The sequence below is a fragment of the Xiphophorus hellerii genome, chromosome 15 (assembly GCF_003331165.1).
Source record: "Xiphophorus hellerii strain 12219 chromosome 15, Xiphophorus_hellerii-4.1, whole genome shotgun sequence".
Lineage (NCBI taxonomy): Eukaryota > Metazoa > Chordata > Actinopteri > Cyprinodontiformes > Poeciliidae > Xiphophorus > Xiphophorus hellerii.
The window spans coordinates 1930886-1948983 of NC_045686.1; the positions used below are offsets into that span (position 1 = coordinate 1930886).

Genomic DNA, 18098 nt, shown 5'->3' on the forward strand with positions numbered 1-18098 from the left:
CAAAAAAGAAAGCTTTGAGTTTGAAAAGACAAAACATTTCCAAGAAACCCCCAAAAGTTGAGATTAATCTCACATTTTCTGGGGAAAAAAAAAATCTGTTTGGAAAGTTAAAAATTTGCTAAAGGAACTAACAAGTTTCTGATTAAACTCAAACATTTTCTAAAAAAAAAAAAAAAAATCATACAATTTGAGTTTGACAAGTCAACGAGTTGCTAGAAAAACCTGGCTTTTCAAATCTTTTGAAATTTTTTTGAATTTCGGAATGAAATTATAATTTAATGGCCAGACCTTTGGAAAACATTCTGACATACCACTTAAATATTTCAGCCTTTTAATTAAGATCTTTTGGAGAAAATATGCAAATATTTTGCATGTTTCACTTGTGACACTAACAGCTCAAGCTAACGTCAAAATAATGAAAACTTCTAATATCAGTAAATATCAGTAAATATCAGAACTGCTCCAAAATGCAGCCGACGGAATCAGAAATAAACATAAAAGCAGCAACGACACAAATCAAGCAACATCTGCTGCGCCGGTTTTTAAATATCTTCTTAAAGTTTCTTCTGATTGTTACACCATAAAACATAAACTATCGGATAAGCAAAACTGCAAACATTCAATCAAACTCACCAGTTGGGGAAAAAACCTTTTCTGTCTCGGAGCTGAGCCTGTTTTCAAAATGGCCGCCGGTTCTTCTTCCTTTTTTCATGACGGTTGGAAAGCAATGTTTTGATGCGCATCGCCGCCATCTACCGGACTGGAGTGATGCGTGTATGCCGGTTCTTCTATAAAAGTTATTTTATGAAGAAAGTTTGTCCTCAAAATTTTTTGTTTTCTGCACGAACAACAAATGTTTGTTTAAATGCAAGACGACACAAAAACCCTGAATTAATGTTTTAGGTTTTTTACAATAACTATTTATCTTGTCATTAGGTTGGAAATCGCTTTTTTACAACATCCTCTAAAAATAATGACTCCATCCTTCTTTTTTTTTGAAAATGTTTGAGTTTAATCTAAAAACTTCTTAGTTCCTTTAGCAAATTTTTAATGACTCCATTTTTCTTTAATTTAAAACCTAAAAATAGAAATACAATTGTGAATCTTTAACATAAATGACCAAATTGTCTAAATATAGCTAACAAAAGATTATAAGTTGACTTTTTTTTGAAAGATCATTGAACATTTGTGGCTCTAAACAAGTTTTATTTAGATAGACTGAAGGTGAAAAAGGCTATTTTGATTGTTAAGGTTGGAAAGTTTTGTCCATTTTTCTTTGCAAAATCATGAACTAAGTCAGATTGGATGGAGGTAGACCTAATGAAGACACAAAGTTATGAAGAAAAATTAAGGTATTAAAACAACTAATTGTCTAATTTGTTATGTGTTAATTTATATTTTTCCACTAATTATATTTTCAATAATTATATTTCCCATCAATACAATTGAGGCTAATTTTTACTATGTGATCAAAAGTCATAAAATGATACAGTCTGTGCTCTTTTCAGAGATAACTCAAAACCATTTCTAAAGTGAAATAACAGTAACTTTTTTTTATTGATCGTCTGAATGCCTCTCAGCGCCACCATTTCTCAGCATTAAATAGGAAGCGGTTCCTCTGGGCTTTCCACCCCCTAATCTGGAGACTTCTGGGACCAGCAGGAAACTTACAGAGGAAAAACAAAAGCTGAGTCACTCGCTTTATTCCTTTGGGACTACTTAAAGTTATTTTCAGCTATAAATTTCCTCAAACTGCAGGAACCTGCTGTTGAATTCCTGAGGGATTGTGGAAAAGTGTTTGATGCTATTTCAACTATATGATGGGCTTTTACAGCAGATTTTCAAGTATGACTTGTCAGAAATGACTGGACGGGATGTGATTTAAATTTAAGAGCACCCAGAATGGGAATGTATGTACAGTATGTATCCATTTATTGACCTGAATACTTCAGACTGTTTGTGACACTGTGAATAAAAGGTATTTACCTGTTTATAGTTGTCTCCTGATTATGCGTGTCGCCACATCTAAATGTTTCAGACAACCTGAATCACTTTAATAATGACTTTCAGTTTACTAATAGGGTTTCCAAACACACCATCTATCAGATTTAGGTCAAAATTTAGACCATTTTGTTTATTTTTGCCATTTAGATGAAGAGTTGTGCTTTGGATCGTTGCCCTGCTGCATAACAGGAGGTGTAAATAACCCGAAATACTTTTATTTATTTGCTTCCATCGTATTTTGGCGCGTAACGCCTTAATTTAGCATTAGATATGATTAACATCCTGTTTGAGTTTGATGCTTTTATTTTGAAGGGGAAACTTCCGGCTTAACGGTTGATGCAAATGAAGCTTAACGGCAATGAAAGTACGGATTAAACGTGAAGAAAAGGGCACGAGGTATGATTATGATGTTAAAAATTACGTGTTTAAAATATTATGTGTGACTAAAACTGCGCATTTGCTTATTGACATGACAATGCTGAAGTTATTCAAACGTTAACGGTCGGATGTTGGCTTTCGCTGTTCTTGTATAATGTAAGCCAAAACAAAAAAACAAAAGAAAAAGCCCAACAGGAAGTCATAATTTCGAGTTTTAATGTCATAATTACGAGAACAATTTAAGTAATAATTTCGACTTTCTAATTCATAATATCGATTTTTAAGTAATAATTATGAGCTTCAAAGACAATTTTGAGATAGACTCGTAGGCTTTGTCTCATAATCTCATAATTATGGCTTTGACAGAGAAAATCACGACATATTTTCTCTCTTTTACTCTCGAAAACTACTTCCGGTTGAGCTTTTTATTTTTTCTTTCAATGTGGAAATGGGCTTCTGTGGCGTTTATGTCCCCAGTTTTTTGGTGAAATTGAGGTTTTACATGATATGCAACACGATGCACGATGTTTCTACTGCTTCTAAAAACAGCCCAAGCACTTAAAAAAAACGTCAATAAGTTAATGTTTTTTAGTGTCTGGAAAATGAGCCCTTTCAAAAACCTTCGGAATGTACCGTTACCTAGCAACCCAAGCGAAGCCCAGCCAGTTACCTAGCAACACAAGCCTATCTCCTGCACGTTTGGTCACTGTATGCGCTGTGCAACGGCTGCTGGAATAGACAAGCCTTTAGCTGTTGACTTACCACCCAGAAACCACTTGCTGGACTCTTGTTGGTTGTGCAGGAGGCTCCACTTCTGATTCTCAAAGATGTACGGTTGGATAACTGCGCTTTTGACATTACAGTAACAAAAAAAACAACAACACACAAACAGGAGAAATCTGTACATTTTCACACCAATGTGTCTGGCTCAAATTAAGCAGCCTTTAAATGTTTGAGTCCAACTTGTTTTCTTCAGCAGTCTCCAGGTTTGACATTGACCACTGCTCTTCTTGAAGCTTTAGCCCGTAGCGCAGTGCTGATAAACAGGATCTGCTGCTGAAAATGAACTGAATCCATCAACCCACTATTACCTGAGGTTAACTGCTGAAGCATTACCCACCAGGGTCCCTTTTCTCTTTTGATCAATTCTCTCCATACAGACCTCCACACACCCCTCCGGGCAGAACGCCATCACCGCCGAGGACTTAGTCACCCTTTAACGCGCACTCACGCAAACAGAGAGTAAATAAATGAAATGTCAGACCTAAAGGACAAAACAAAACCAAACAGGAAGCAGTTGCAGTTACAAAACAGTCGCCAGCCTGCGCTTTTATTTTCCGCCGGTCAGAAGGTAGTTTATTTGGGTGTTGCCGTCCTGAATCTGTGTGTTTGTGTTCACCCGCCTCCCCTTTCAATAAGAGCTTGTCATAACGGGGCAGATAAAGTGCTGATATGGCTGTGGCCGACACCTCAGAGGGAAGGATACAGATGGAGGGAGCGAGAAAGCAGCAGGAACTGGATGGATGAATAGACGGTTAGACGAATGGATGGACCAGAGTGTGTGTATATATACACAATTTGGCATGGCAACTTTAGATGAACCTATAATTTGTCAGAGAGCGAGTGGGTATGAAAGAAAGGGCAATATGGATGGGAAGTGGTGGATTTGCTGGCAGCAGTCTCTTAGTCAGCAGCGGCGCCACGAAACCTGATGAAAAATGCTGCTGTGACGGTGTGTGTGTGTGTGTGTATGTGTGAGAGAGTGTGTGTTCTTCGACAAACTGCCACAGATTGAATCCTGAACAGAGAGACAAGTCTGACACCTAGAGGGAGGTTTCATTTTGTGTTTCAGTGATTTGTCCTCAAAACTGCATTTGCTAATCAAGTTTGTCCCGAGAAAATTAGAGTCAGTGGCGAAAAAAAGAAGCTGGTTGCCCCCAAGTGGCAATCTGCATCGGAGTCAGAATAAAAAACAACAACCTAGTCTGAGGAGAAAAACAACAAAAAGGCCATTGAATTCTGAGAAAAATAGGTCAGAAATCTGAAAATAAAGGTTTAGGGTCTGAGAATCAACTCCAAAATGTAAAATTCAAGTCTGAATTCTAAGATTTAAGTCAAAAATTTTAAATTCAAGTCTGAATTCTAAGATTTAAGTCAAAAATTTTAAATTTTTCCAAATTCTGGGGAAGAAAAAGGCCAAAATTCTGAGAAAAAAGTTTGAATTCTGAGATCCAAGTATGAAATCTGAGATTCAAGTGTAAATTCTGAGATCCAAGTCAGTACTCTATTGTGTTTTTTTCCCAGTAACCCTTAATCCTCTTTCATATGTCATTTCTGGGGAAAGAATTCTCATATTTTGTAAAACGTGATTTTAATTCCCAAATATCTAATATCTCTGTAATTGCTTTCTTTAACATGCCCTGAAAAAGTTTCATAATTTGTCACATTCCATACACTTCCATTTTTATTTGGGTTTTATGTGGTAGATCGCCACAAAGCAGCAGATAGTTGGGATGTGGAAGTAAAACAAACTTTGTAGAAACTCCTTTTGCGTCTCTTATGGTATGCCTGTACCAGACTCTCGCATTCAGAAACAAAATTTTATTTTGCTTTGCAAATTAGGCTCATACACAAACTGAGAGAATCAATTTTAATAAAGCAAAAAAAGAAAAAGATCCGTCTCTTTTGGAGTAAAGTGCAGCCACCAGCTCAGAGCTTGCGTAGTTCTGGCAGCAGGAACTAGAAATGCATCTGTAAACACAAAAAAGACAAAATTCCCAGGAATCCTGCTAGACGCAAAATTAGCTCAAACCAATTCCCACATCCAGATTTAATTAGTAAACTGTCAGATTTTATTGTAAACACTTAAAACTTCCCTTATTAACGTCTCTGCTGCCGTATGCAAATAAAATCCTTGTCCTGTTTCAAGGAGCTCTGACTCCTAAGATCTGCAGCGACTTAATCCCCCAAACAGCCGGAGATATACGTGAACATGAGCTTTAACGGGAGCTGTAAGGCCGCTCAGAGCGAGTCATGTTTGGACTGAAACCGATGCCTGCGAGAAGGTCCCAAACATGTTCAGTAAGATAGTAAGAGCTGCTTAAACCAGCCTCACCAAAACCGCACTTCACAATGTCGCCAACAGTCAGCATAAAGACAGAAAACCACCGGAGGAGCTTGAAGATGATTAAGCTAAGATTTAATCATGATCAAACACAGGCTTCATGTTTTAATCAGTTACGATCAAAGAGGCTTTCTGAACCACAAGAGAGCGGCGGATCAAACAGGCCGAACGTTTCGCAGCGACGGAGTCACATTAGTGACGATCAAACAATCCTCACCACACAACCCAGTTAGTGTAGAATTAAAGACACGCTGAGGACTGTCTCTTTATTTAAAACACTTTATTACAAGCTGTTCAGCCCATCAGCCTCAGAGTTTAACACAGTTAATGCAAACATCGAACACACACAGGATAAAACTTAAACAAAAACACACAAATATGGCAGATCTGAACTTTGGCTGTTCATGTATAGATTATATTTTGCTGCTTTGCTGACTGAGTTCACTTCCTGCAGGGTTTTCAGGTTAAGATCGATGAAAACAAGAACAGAAAACAACAAAACTCTTATCTAGTTTTAAAGCTGGAGCCATTCTGGACATTCTTTCCTTCCTGCTTATTTAAAGTTCAGAAAAACATTTTATTTGCTTCCATTAACACTCAAATAGGAAATATTTAGCTTCCAGAAATACTTTTCAACTGAATAAATGCAACCAAAAGGTAACAGATTAATTTAAAAATATATTCTTCCTGGCAAATATGTAAAAAAACAAAAAACTACAACAGCAAATTAGGGCCATTCTAGAAAGAAGAAAGGAGTCAATTTCAGGTGAAAAACTCAGAAAATCTGAGTTTAGTGTCAGAAATTAGAAAAACTTGGACATTTCTGAAAAGTTGAAAATTTGTTAGAAAAAAGATCTGAAATTTTGAGATTAATCTCAGAAATTTTCTAGAAAAACATAAAAATTTCTGACATTCAAAAGCCAAAAATTTTGAAACAAACTAATTTTGAAATTCATAAATTTCCAAGTTCTTTTTCCAGAAAATGTGTAAGAATAATCTCAAAATTTCTGAGTTTATTTCTAGAAAGATTGTGACTTCTTAGACTTTTTAAATAATAATAAAAATATTTTCTGGCAAATTTTGAACTTTTCCAGCGCAGATTATTTCTTGTTTTTTCTAGATAATTTCTGAGATTAGTCTAAAAATTTCTGAGTTTTTCTGGCAGAAATTTCTACTTTTTTTTCCATCTACAATGACCCTAAAGTCATCGTAAAAAAGAAAGAAAGAAAAAAAGCAAAACAAAAAACAAAGCACCCATATCTTTCAAATTATTGCAAAATTAACAGGACAAGTATTAGGACTCACTTCCTTCAATATAATAAAAATAATAATGCAGTTTCTCATATTTTTCAGGTTCTGTTTATAGTTCAGCATAAATGGTGATATTTAAGGTATTTTCCTTTCACTGTTTGTTGCATGAATCAAAAGCTGGTTTTTGGAAACAAAAACAAACCAGACCAACTAATTTTGGGAACTTCAGATTTACATCCCCACAAGTTTTAAACTTGAACTTTACATCATTTACAACTTTGCAATAATTTCTCTATGAATTGATAAAGTTTTAAAAGCACCTCCACTTTGTTACATTTGCTTTGCATTCATGTAGTGTTTTATCACAAGCTGCTTTACGTAAACAATGCTCCAGCATTATTTCTTAAACACCATATTTTATACTGTAACATGCAGTTTCATATCTAACTAATCCAGACTGCAATTCTGCAGCATTCCAACTCAAATGCCATATTTACTGCTTCAGAAGTTAAGAAAATGCAGTAATTACCCAGTAACCACTTAATATCATGCCATGCAGACGCTCTGTCTGCACCGATGAAGGTTCACTCACCTCAGCATCCTAAGCCCTTAAAGCAGCTGACATGGGAGAGAAGTTGGACTTATTTTCTTGGGATCTTGGGAGGACAATGACTGTTCATGGATATTTGAACATTTATCCCAAGATGGTTAACGGATTATTAAATATGCGGCACAAAAATGTTCCACATTTATCTTACAAAGTATGAGGCTTTAAACTCCTGCAGCAGAAATCTGAACAAATTGTTATAACTGGTGAGTTTCGCCTTGTTTTGCCTCAAAGGTAAAATATTTAACCAGCCAACAAAGCAGCTCAGATTATTTTGAGAAATAACTGAATCTGATGTTTTATGAAGCATTCAACGAATAAGTAACCCCCGAAATAATTAACATTAATACAGAAAAATGTTTTAAAAAATCAAGTTTGATTCTAATTTAATAATAGCTCCCTGCTTCAGTGACATTTTTATAAATTTCACCGTAAATGTTCATGTTTTCTCCCCGTTTCCACCCTGTAGCAAAACAAAATAGTCCTACAACTCAAAACCAAGTATGAAAAATGAATCCTAACAAACAAAAAACTCAAACAAACATCTTTGGTGAGGTTCATGTAACATTTGGCGAACGTTGAACCTGACATTAATTTTGTAGCAACATCTCCACTGTGTAAACAAACATGGCTGAATTTCTGTCACTCTGGGAAAAGGCCTCAAAGTGGATGGGAAATCAGACTCAGTTTGAATAAAAATACAGTTTTGTTCTGTTTTTTAAATATAGAAAACTCTACTTTATTAAAGTGTGAGAGTAAATAAGGGTGACAAAAGTTAAATTAATACAGCTCTGGTCAGATATGCAGTCGTAGGCATGAATGTTGGATTTTTGAGTTACTTAAACAGCTTTATTGTTTAATCAGGGTGGAACAACAAGATAACCAATTGAAACGAACAAGAAAAATGACCTGAAACACAAGGAAACCAGTTTAAAATTGGATGAATTTGGCAAACGTTAAGCTTCTGGGAAACCTCGATCTAAATCAAAGCGTGTGAACTATCCTCAAACCAACGGGAGTTTCCCCACTCTGACAGAATTAAAATTTAACCAAGTCAAGTGAAGAAAGCTTCAACCAAACCTGTCAGAGTTAGAGGAAATAAATCATAAATCTGGAGTTATGGAGCCAAATCATACTAAAAATCACTGTTTTTAATAGTTTTGTTGTTCCACCCTAAAAGGTTAAATGATGACTGTCTGCAAACTTCTGAATGAAGCTGTTCAATAACAGACAAAGTAAATCTGTCAGAGGTAAAGGTCCACACCACACTGCATTAGTAGGTCCATAAGTGGCTCCAAATGACAACTAAAAGCCACTGAGAGGGTGAGAGCGTTTGTATAAAAAGCATAAGGAAGAATAGAACTGAGTGAACTCAGACGACCTCTGTTGAACCTTTTCAGACCTCGTTAATCCGCCGTTAATGCGGGTTTATAAAAAGCATCTTTGAAAGCCTGGAAAACACGAGAAGAGAAAAACAAACCAGCTGCAGTCGCGTTCTGATGCGACTCTTTTGTTCCGGCGCCAGGAAAGCGGCTGGCCCGGCCCGTTCAACCGGCCAATCGGGTCGCTTCGTTCAGAGACGCGAACCCGCCGCTTTGCACCGATCGTCTGCTTCGATGGACGGCGTCTCCGGATTAGAGTCGAGCAGCGAGCGGCTTCTGAGTCGGCAGCTTTCCTCCTACAAAACAAAATAAATCTCCATGAAAATGTTATTTATTTTATTGTTTAAATTCTCGATGAGAAATAAAAAATCTTGTTTCCCACCCAGAGTGTCTTCCAGGGAGTTCACCATCACCGTGTTGACCTTCAGAGTTCCCTCATTTGCTCCTCTGGAGGAAACAAACAGCAACGCCTCCAGTTATTCTCACTACGGCCCAAAACTCAAGACGCAAAGACTTTTAGATGAATGACGAGTGAAATGACTGATTTAAAGGTGAACTTTATTAGGAAAGGTCCACAAAACATGTTTATTACATATTTTGCACAAAATAATTTTTAGATAACAAGGTTTTAATCTGTTCTGTTCTGCTTATTTTGAGTTCCTTTCAGATTGAGCTGCTTTAGGGTGCCGTCACTTTAATGCAAATGAGCGTCTGCTGGCCACGCCCCCAACTCATTATTAATGAATAATTACATCATTTGTTCCGTTTTCGTATTTTCTCTTTATGAAGTGAAGCGTGGCTATAATTTGGTAAAAATGCATCATTTTTCAAGGCAGTGTGTTTTATTTCGCACAATACAAAGGAGCCAATATCTTATCAGTAATAATTAAAAAAAATTAAATAAATGAATAATAATTATAATAAAAGTACATAAACAATTATGGTAAAAATTAATAAAATTAAGTATAATAAAATATAATAAAAATAAGATTAATAATAAAAATATAAATAAAAAATAATAAAAAGAAATGTGTATTATTTTGCACAATAAAATATCCTTATCTATAGTAATAATAAAATAAAATGAATAAATATTAATAATAAAATAAAAATTATTAAAAAAAATAAATAGAAAAAAACATTATAGTAAAATTTTTTATAAAACATTAAGTATAACATAACATAAAAAATAAAGTAAATACATACATATTAACATTTAAAATAAAACATATAATTAATAATAAAAATTAGGTAAATAAAAAATTCAATAATATAATTAAGTATAATAACATAAATATTAATTTAAATAATAATAATGTTAAAATAATCTAAAATCCTTTTTTTGGTCCAATGTACAGTAACAATACCAGTTTCCCAGTTTCTTCTTATGATCATAAGTCAGCTGCACCAGTCCTTTTAAAAACTTTTATTATAAGTTATTTAACCAAGAACTGACTAAACACTGTAAACCCCGAAATTGAACCGTCGGGTATTTAGTTTATCCAAAAACACCAACGAGGAAGAATAAAAGCCAACTTACCCTCTGAGTTTCTGCACGGCTCCGAGTCTCAGTAAAGCTGCCAGAGCGTTTTTCTGGAGGTCCGACGACAGAACCTCGACATATTTTAACCCTCCTGGATGATGCAGACATACAAAAATAAATAAATAACATTTTTATGTTGCTAGAAATAATGTAACTAAAAAATGTTTTTAAAAAACCTGTTAGAAGGTGTTTGATGAAGAACTTCCGGACAGCAGGAACAAATTGTTTCTCAGTCAGACTCTCCGTCGCCTCCTCACAGAGGAACCTGCACACCATCTGGGAGAAATAATTAAAAAATAAAATAAAAAACAACCCGACTATTAAAACCATTTTCACACATCAGCTCAAACTGCGCCGGCTTCCTCATGCAGCATCACTCAGCAGGACGCCAACCGTGCAACAAGCTTTTTCACTACTGGGAAAACTCCAGAGTGGAGGGAGAGCCGAGTGTGAAAGGACAGAACATGATGTGAAAGAAACCTCAGGAGGGACTGGAGACAAACTTCCTGTCTCCAGTATGAACTGGTTTTACTGGTGGACGAAGCTCCATGCTACTGCAGGAGCAGAGACACTGAAAATCAAACTATTATTAAACTGAATGCTTGAAATTCTGATGTTTTAATGGATGGAAATGGTTGGAGACTGATGTCGCATCAACAGTGCCCTCTAGTGGACGGAGAGGAAGGAAGAAAAAAAGAGAGGAAAGGGAAGCGATGAATGACTGAAAGAAGAAAGGACAGAAAGGAATGGAAGGAAGAACAAGTATGAAGAAAGGATGATGGAAAGAAAAGAAGGAAGAATAGGAACGAACAATAGTAAGGAAGGATAGAACGAAAGAAAGGATGGATCAGAATAAGGATAGGAAAGAAAGAAGGAATAAAGGAACAAGCGAAATAAAGGAAGAAATAATAGTAAGAAAGGAGTGAAGGCAGTTTTGGAAGAAAGAAAGGAAGAAAGGATAAAAAGGAATAAAGGAAGGATGAATAGGAGGGAAGGATTGGAAGGAAGGATTAGACCATGTTTGGATAAATATTTGAAAAAAAAATTTAAAAAGAGAGATAGAATCACACCATAAATATTGATATACGGGTCACCAAACAGTAATAATAATAATACCTGATCCCAGCTAAGCTCACCTGATATCCCTGCACAAACGGATCCAGAATGCTGGTGAGGAACGCCAGCGTCCGGTGGCCCCTGTCTGTGACCAGCACCTCCTGCTGGTGAACCTGGAGAACTGCGCTTTTCACCAGCAGGTAGCAAGCTTCTTCAAAGTCCTGGGAAACAGGCGGACATCAACAACAGTAAATATAAAAACATTTAAAACGTCTGGTCGGTGAAACGTTCGCTCGGTTTCAGATCTCCTCACCTGAACTTCGGCTCCGGGACGAAGGATGAACTCGTTAGAAAACATGTTCCTCAAGAAGCTGAAGGTGTTGAAGATCTCCTCTGGAAAACAGGACAGAAATAAAGAACAGGCTTCTAACATTTATTGAAAGAATAAAATATGTACGGATCTATGCTAATAGCTAGTAGCTACTAGCCAGTAGTAGTACCAACTTCTAGTAGCTAGTAGTACTAACTGCAGTGGCAAGAAGCTACTAACGACTAGTGGTTAGAAGCTACTAGTAGCAAGGAGCTAGTAGCTAGTAGTACTAACTGCTAGTGGCTAACAGCTGGATGCTACTAGTAGCTAGCAACTGCAAAAGGCTGAGAGCAGAAGAAGAGTCATCCTCACGTTTCCTGCTGCCGGCGACAGAGTGGATGGCGGAGGCCAGCAGCGCGGCCCGGATGAAGACGTGCAGTACCTGGTTCCTGTAGGAGGCGCAGGAGAGCACCACCACTGCCTTGCTCAAGAGCTCTTCCTCCGGCGTCATCGCAGGCGGAGGAAACCCTGATCCACTTCCTGTTTCAGAAAAAAACACTTCTGTTTGATTTTATGACTTTCCGTCAGAGCTTTGAACCTCAAAAAGTCTCCATGAAATAAAGTGAAACCTGGCTCCAAGTTCAGCTGCACTCTCCCCTCAGAGACCCTCACCAGGCTGCGATGGAGGGAAAGGCTGGAGGAAACGACTCTGGAGGGAGGAATGTGGTCTGGAGAGGAAGAGGAGCAGAAACGATCTCATTAAACTGCATCAGCTGTACGACCTTAAAAAACAACAAGAAGAAACTGAAAGAAAAACTGAAGTTTTAGGTGCAAGTTGAAAAGAATGTAGCCTCCTAAGAAAAATAACTGTTATTAACATTTTGCAGAGGAAAGAATTATTAAAAGCAAAATGCTGTGCCTTGCTAAAGCATTCAAACCCTTTCTTTGGATTTTACTAAGACTTCACAAACCAACACAAAAGAGTTCAGAATTATAAATTGAAAGTTAGATACCAGAGCTTTTACTGTTTCTGACAAAAAATTATGATTTTACAAAATGTGTATTTGTACATTAGTCATTGTAGATAGAAAAAGATTAAATTTCTACAAAAAAAACCTCAGAAAGTTTGAGACTAATTTCAGAAATTTTCTAGAATTTCTTTTTCTGAGTTTCAAAAGTTGAAAATGTTCAAAGTTTGAAACTCGGACATTTCTCCAAACTTCTAGCAAGTTTTTGACTACTCAATTTTTCCAGGAGCTATTAGATTAATCTCAAAATTTCTGAGTTTTTTGCCAGAAAGTTACTCTTCCTTTTTTAAAAAAAAAATAAAAAAACATCTACAGTACCCGTACTAAGCTGTTGTAAAAACAGTTTAGATGTTATGATAAAAAATGTATTGGGTTCATTTTTTATTATTATTTTTACTTTTTTATCATCTTCCCTCCAACTTTCTGGGGCCCCGTTAGCCTGCCATGGCGGCCCCCTCAAGGCCCTCGACCCCCACTTTGAGAAACACTGCTCTGTATAATCTATTTTTTCTCCACCTCCACTAAAAATGTCTATTTCTCTGACTGCTTGTTATTTTTAATCTTTTCTCTTGTACAGCATCTTTTATAAATAAAATGTTTTATTATTAATATTATTGTTATTGTTGCTGTGCTGCCTTAGTAACTGGACCGGTACCGTACCGGGCCAGTGAAGGAAAGCTCCAAACTGGCGGGACAGATCCCGGAGCCAGACGGCTTGTTCAGTCAGGTCTTCCACCAGTACTCCCAGTTTGTTCCCAGCAGCCTGGTTCTGGAGCAGCAGGGCGGCCAGAAGGACCCAGGGCTTCAGAACCATGTTCTCCTCCTGGGACCGGACCAGCCTGAAGGCCGAGTCGTTCACAAAGTCCTGGATTCCCTCTGAGGGCTTCCTGGGGATGTGCCTGAAAAAACCCCACAAACAAACAGCTGAGTCAGGTTTACCTGAAGGTGATCAATAACCAAAGATATTCTCAGTATTGATCGGTGATTATTACTGAATATAATGTCAGAACATGGAGTTCCTTAAAGTTCAAAGATAAACTTTAAACAAAGTTTAAATATGAGTTGTGTAAAAACAAGAAAGAAAAAAAGAGGGAGGAATGGAAGGAACGTAGGAAGAAAGGAAGGAAATAAAGAATGAAAGAAGGAAGGAAGGAAAGAAGCAAAAATGAAAGCAAGGAGGGAAGGAGAGACGGAAGAAAGAAAGGAATAAAATAAATAAAGAAAGAATGAAATAACAAAGGAAAGAAGCAAAGGAAGAAGGAAAGCAAGAAGGTAGGAATGAAGGATAAAAAGAAAGGAATGACAAGTTAAAATGATGGATGAAAGGAAGAATGGAAAGTAAAATGAATGAAAGAAGATAGGAAGGAAAAACAAAAGGAAAGGAGGAAGGATGAAAGATGGAAAGAAGAAAGAATGAAAAGGAAGAAAGTCACAAAGTAGGAAAGAAGGAAGGATAAAAAGGGAGAAAAGAAGGTAAAATGACTGAACAAATGAACGAATGAAACAAATGAATGAATGAATGCCGGTACCGCGGTGTCAGGTTGAACTGGGAGCGGTCCACTCTGCCCTCAGCCAGACTCCTGGCAGAAACCGGCTGGCCGAAGTAGACGTGGATGCTGCCGTAGTTTTCACTCAGGATCTTCCTGGCTTTAAACAAACCCTGCAGGAAGCAAACAGAGGAGCTTCAGTTCTAGAGAAACACATTTAGATCCAGAAAAACTGGAAAAGAGTCCAGTCCAGGAAGACATGTCATACAAAACTCACATTTTATATCTTCTTATACTTCAATGCTTCTAAAAACAATCCAAGCACTTTAAAAAGACACCTAGCAATGTTTTGGCAATAAGTTTATGTTTTTATGGTGTCTGGAAAATGAGTCATTTCAAAAACCTCCTGAATAACAGATTAACAAACACACTTACCCAAAAGTGTGTTTTGGATAATGATACAATATTATTAGCTTTTATATTTTTTTTTTTCAAATGTTATTTCTAGTTAGTTTTTTTCTACACTGTACTTTTTGTTATGTTCACTTGCTGCTTAAATTTCCTGCTTGTGGAACTGATAGAGGTTTTTTAAGTCACATTCTACGGGCATTCCACCGTTACCTAGCAACCTCAGCCAGCCCAGGGCCGTTACCTAGCAACACAAGCTGAGTTCTGGCACTTTTGGTCTGCCGTTTTTAAAATTTTAGACCGTTTATAATGGTAAATTTGACTTTTTTCTGACATCTCCCAAGACAAACTTATGAAAAAGAACTATCTCAATATCTAAGAATGGTTTTGTACCAAAAAAAATTATGAACATGTTTTGTACAGGCCGGAGACCTATCTGAACCTGTTCAAGGAAGCATAATAGGTTACTTTTAGAAATAACTTTAAGTAGTGATAAAGCACTGATGAGGTTTGGTGATCAGGACTCACAGAAGTGGACTCTTTGGGCTTCGGGACGCCCAGCAGCTCTCTGGCGTAGAGCGCCTCCTCCAGGATCCGCTCGTAGCTGATGCTGACCGGCACCAGGCTGATGTCGAACACTTCCCCCTTCAGGAAGGGATCCATCACGATGTTCAGCAGACCTGGAACCCGACAAAATCATCTCACCTGGACTCATACTCTTTACCCCACACATAAACTCAACCACGTTTCAAGGTACGCTTTCAAACATTTACAGCACCACGTTGGAGATAAATATAATATGAAACAGATTGTTTCAATTCACAATTATCTGATATAATTTACTACTGTTATTAATAATATCTTGTGATCTTATTTTACATTCCACAGCAGGGACAAAATAAACTAAAATATAGATTACAAAACAGACATAGGAGTTTTATTAACCTCCTGCAGCATAATTTACCTAACTTTGGAGTCAGGGATTTGGCTGTTCTGCTTCTTGTGCCCTCCAGAAAAAACTCAACAGGTGCAAAGCCATTCTGGAATTAGAAAAACAGTTTAGAAAAATGCAGAAAAAGTTTAACAAAGATTTCCTGAGTGTGTGTGAAGCCTTTTCACCTTCAGCATGATCTTGACGTACTCGGAGAAAACAGTCCAGTAAAGTTTGTCTCCACCAAACGATCTCCGAATAAAGAAAGCTCCGGACATTCGCAGCATCTCCCCGACGATCTTCATTCCCATGAAGTCTGCAGAGAAACTCTAGAAAGTTGGAGCTGGACGATTCGGCTGACAAATTTATCATGATACAAGCATTTTTTATCAGTCGACACCGACTGAAAGGAAATATGGACTCACCCATGCCAGCAGCAATGACTGGTAGAGCTAAATCATAGGTGTAGAGGATGTAGGACATGAGCAGAAAGTCCATGTAGCTGCGGTGACTCGGTAGAAGAACCACCGGCTGTTCCTGGATGGTCTGTTGCAGCTGAGAACGGATCAAAGTTAGTCATGTTTCCTCATTCTGCGTCTCCCTGATGGGTCTACTCACTCTCTGGATGCCCTCCTCGTTTACACAGATGCTCCTGAACAGAGTTTTAAAGATTTTACTGAGCGTGAAAGCAAAGAAGCGGATTGTGCTAAGCTGCAAGCGGTGAGCCATCTCCTCCAAGATGGCCTCCGCCTCCGACTGGATCTCATCTGTGGCCGTGCCCGTCTCCTTGGAAACCTAAAAGAGAAATCACAAAAATCTGAGAAAGGCATTCCTTGTTAGTTCAAAGACAATATCTGCCGCCATGACATCTTTTAGCTTGGAAACAGCAATGCCTCCATATTGAACGTAATAGAGGGCACATCCACACACACATGAAATGTGGAGTAATGCTGTGATTCTGGACATTATTGTTGCAATCCTGACTTCACCTGATTGATGACATAAAGCAGCTGGTCAGACTGCAGCACCATGGTTTTCAGTTCGCTGGCTGTGCAAGGAGTCAGTCCTTTATAGAGAGCGGGAGTGTAACACCTGAGGGCATATCTCAGGTCGCTGGTGTTCCTCCTCTCCTCCAGGATGTCCTCAAAGTCATCTCTCTTCTTCAGCATCGGATCTCTATGCTGTTAAAATAATGAAAAACTCAATTACTTGGCATTCCCTAAAAATAACATTTAGATCATACTAACTGAGCATGCTCAGCTGATAATGATATTAGGTTCGAAACGATTAATCAAAATAATCGTTAACTAAGTGAGTGATCGATTAATCAATAACTGGAATATAATGTAATATGCACTCAAAAAAGGCCATTTGCTGAACAAAATAGCATAGCACTAATTAATCTAAAACTGTATAAAATACATATAAATATTGCCCTAAGAATGAAAACACCTTATCTGTAAGTATGTTTTACTGAAAACTCCTCTGGCGCCATTCAAATTCTCCAAAGGAATGCTGTTATTGCATTTTAGGCAATAAAATCTTTATTTTATTTTTAAAAATGAATGAAATAATTTGTTTATTTGCATTTTGTAATCTATTTCTTATATAAAAAGACAAAAGTCATTAAAAAGAAAAGTCTGCAGTATATGTAGTGGTGATTAATCAATTAATTGATTATTCGTCAGAATAACCGATTGTTAAAATAATTGTAAATTACAACCCTCGCTAATATTTACAGCTAATATAAAAGCCTACCGCTAGAAATTATGCTACTTTTTTAAAGTGTATTTTGCTTTGGATCACAACTTTTCAAACTGCTTTATAGTACATTAAAATAAATTAATTTTATGTTATAAAAATGTTGTAAACGTTCTTAATTTCAAAGTTTAAGTACACAATCCTGGTCAAATCTGAATTCTTATAGAACTGGTTTTCACTTGTGAATTCAGCATAAATTTGTTAGCATTAACTTAATTATGTGCAGAATCAACAGAGCAAAAATAGCAAATGATTTTACATTTTTTATAGTAAAACCTAATATTTATCCAAAGTAAAATATCCAGATTGCCTACTCGATTAAAGATAATTAAATCGACTAAGGTCCTAAAAATACAAATGAATAGAAAACACAAATAAAGATACGGATACATGGATGTTTTCGTCGAAATTAGCAACAACAGACACTGGGAACACGGGCGTTGCTCGTTTAATAACATTATCTAAAGCATAATATCAGTTTTTAAATTCCGAGTAAATAAAACCCTCACAGCTCCGTGTTTCTCTCAGTCAAACCTATAAAGCAGCAATGTAAAGGTAAAAATGCAATAATTCACCGTTTGAATGAAATACAAGGTGTTCAGAAACAGAGGGCACAGCTAGCTCAACAAGCACAACACGCATACCGAATAAACCGCTTTGGACGCCATTTTGTGTTACGAACCAACCGGCTGCATTCAGTAGAAATGTTTTCGGGTTAATATGTTGTTGTCTTGTCTTTCTGTTTAACACTTTTTGACACTAATAGCAGCTGCAGAGCTTCACATGGGCGTGAGCATAGTGGAAAATGACGTTTCAGGGGCATCTTTT

General features: G+C 37.0%; 1 protein-coding gene across 3 annotated transcripts; it reads right to left on the minus strand.

Moving 5' to 3' along the window:
- Positions 1-5757: 5757 nt before the first annotated feature.
- On the minus strand, positions 5758-18070 carry gnpat (glyceronephosphate O-acyltransferase). 3 transcript variants are annotated; one of them, XM_032586186.1, is made up of 17 exons: positions 17846-17927; positions 16499-16690; positions 16128-16304; positions 15935-16064; positions 15698-15825; positions 15543-15618; positions 15107-15258; positions 14213-14343; positions 13344-13582; positions 12285-12383; positions 12028-12195; positions 11659-11738; positions 11426-11566; positions 10466-10565; positions 10287-10380; positions 9129-9193; positions 5758-9042 (listed from the first exon to the last, which is right to left on the minus strand). In XM_032586186.1, the coding sequence occupies exons 2-17, from the start codon at positions 16676-16678 to the stop codon at positions 8999-9001; spliced, it is 2004 nt and encodes a 667-aa protein (XP_032442077.1). In that variant the 5' UTR covers positions 16679-16690; positions 17846-17927; the 3' UTR covers positions 5758-8998. The 3 variants fall into 3 exon arrangements, with proteins under 3 accessions (XP_032442077.1, XP_032442076.1, XP_032442075.1); XM_032586185.1 differs by having other exon boundaries at positions 5759-9042; positions 12028-12183; positions 17915-18070; XM_032586184.1 differs by having other exon boundaries at positions 5759-9042; positions 17915-18070.
- Positions 18071-18098: the final 28 nt, after the last annotated feature.

Excerpts from the sequence above, each read along its gene's own strand:
- gnpat (XM_032586184.1), bottom strand. The coding sequence starts at position 17,938 with ATGGCGTCCAAAGCGGTTTATTCG. Across the intron at positions 16,305-16,498 it reads TGCTTTATGTCATCAATCAG|GTTTCCAAGGAGACGGGCAC; the intron begins GTGAAGTCAGGA and ends TTTCTCTTTTAG. Across the intron at positions 15,259-15,542 it reads ATCCCTGACTCCAAAGTTAG|GTCTGCTGAACATCGTGATG; the intron begins GTAAATTATGCT and ends GTCGGGTTCCAG.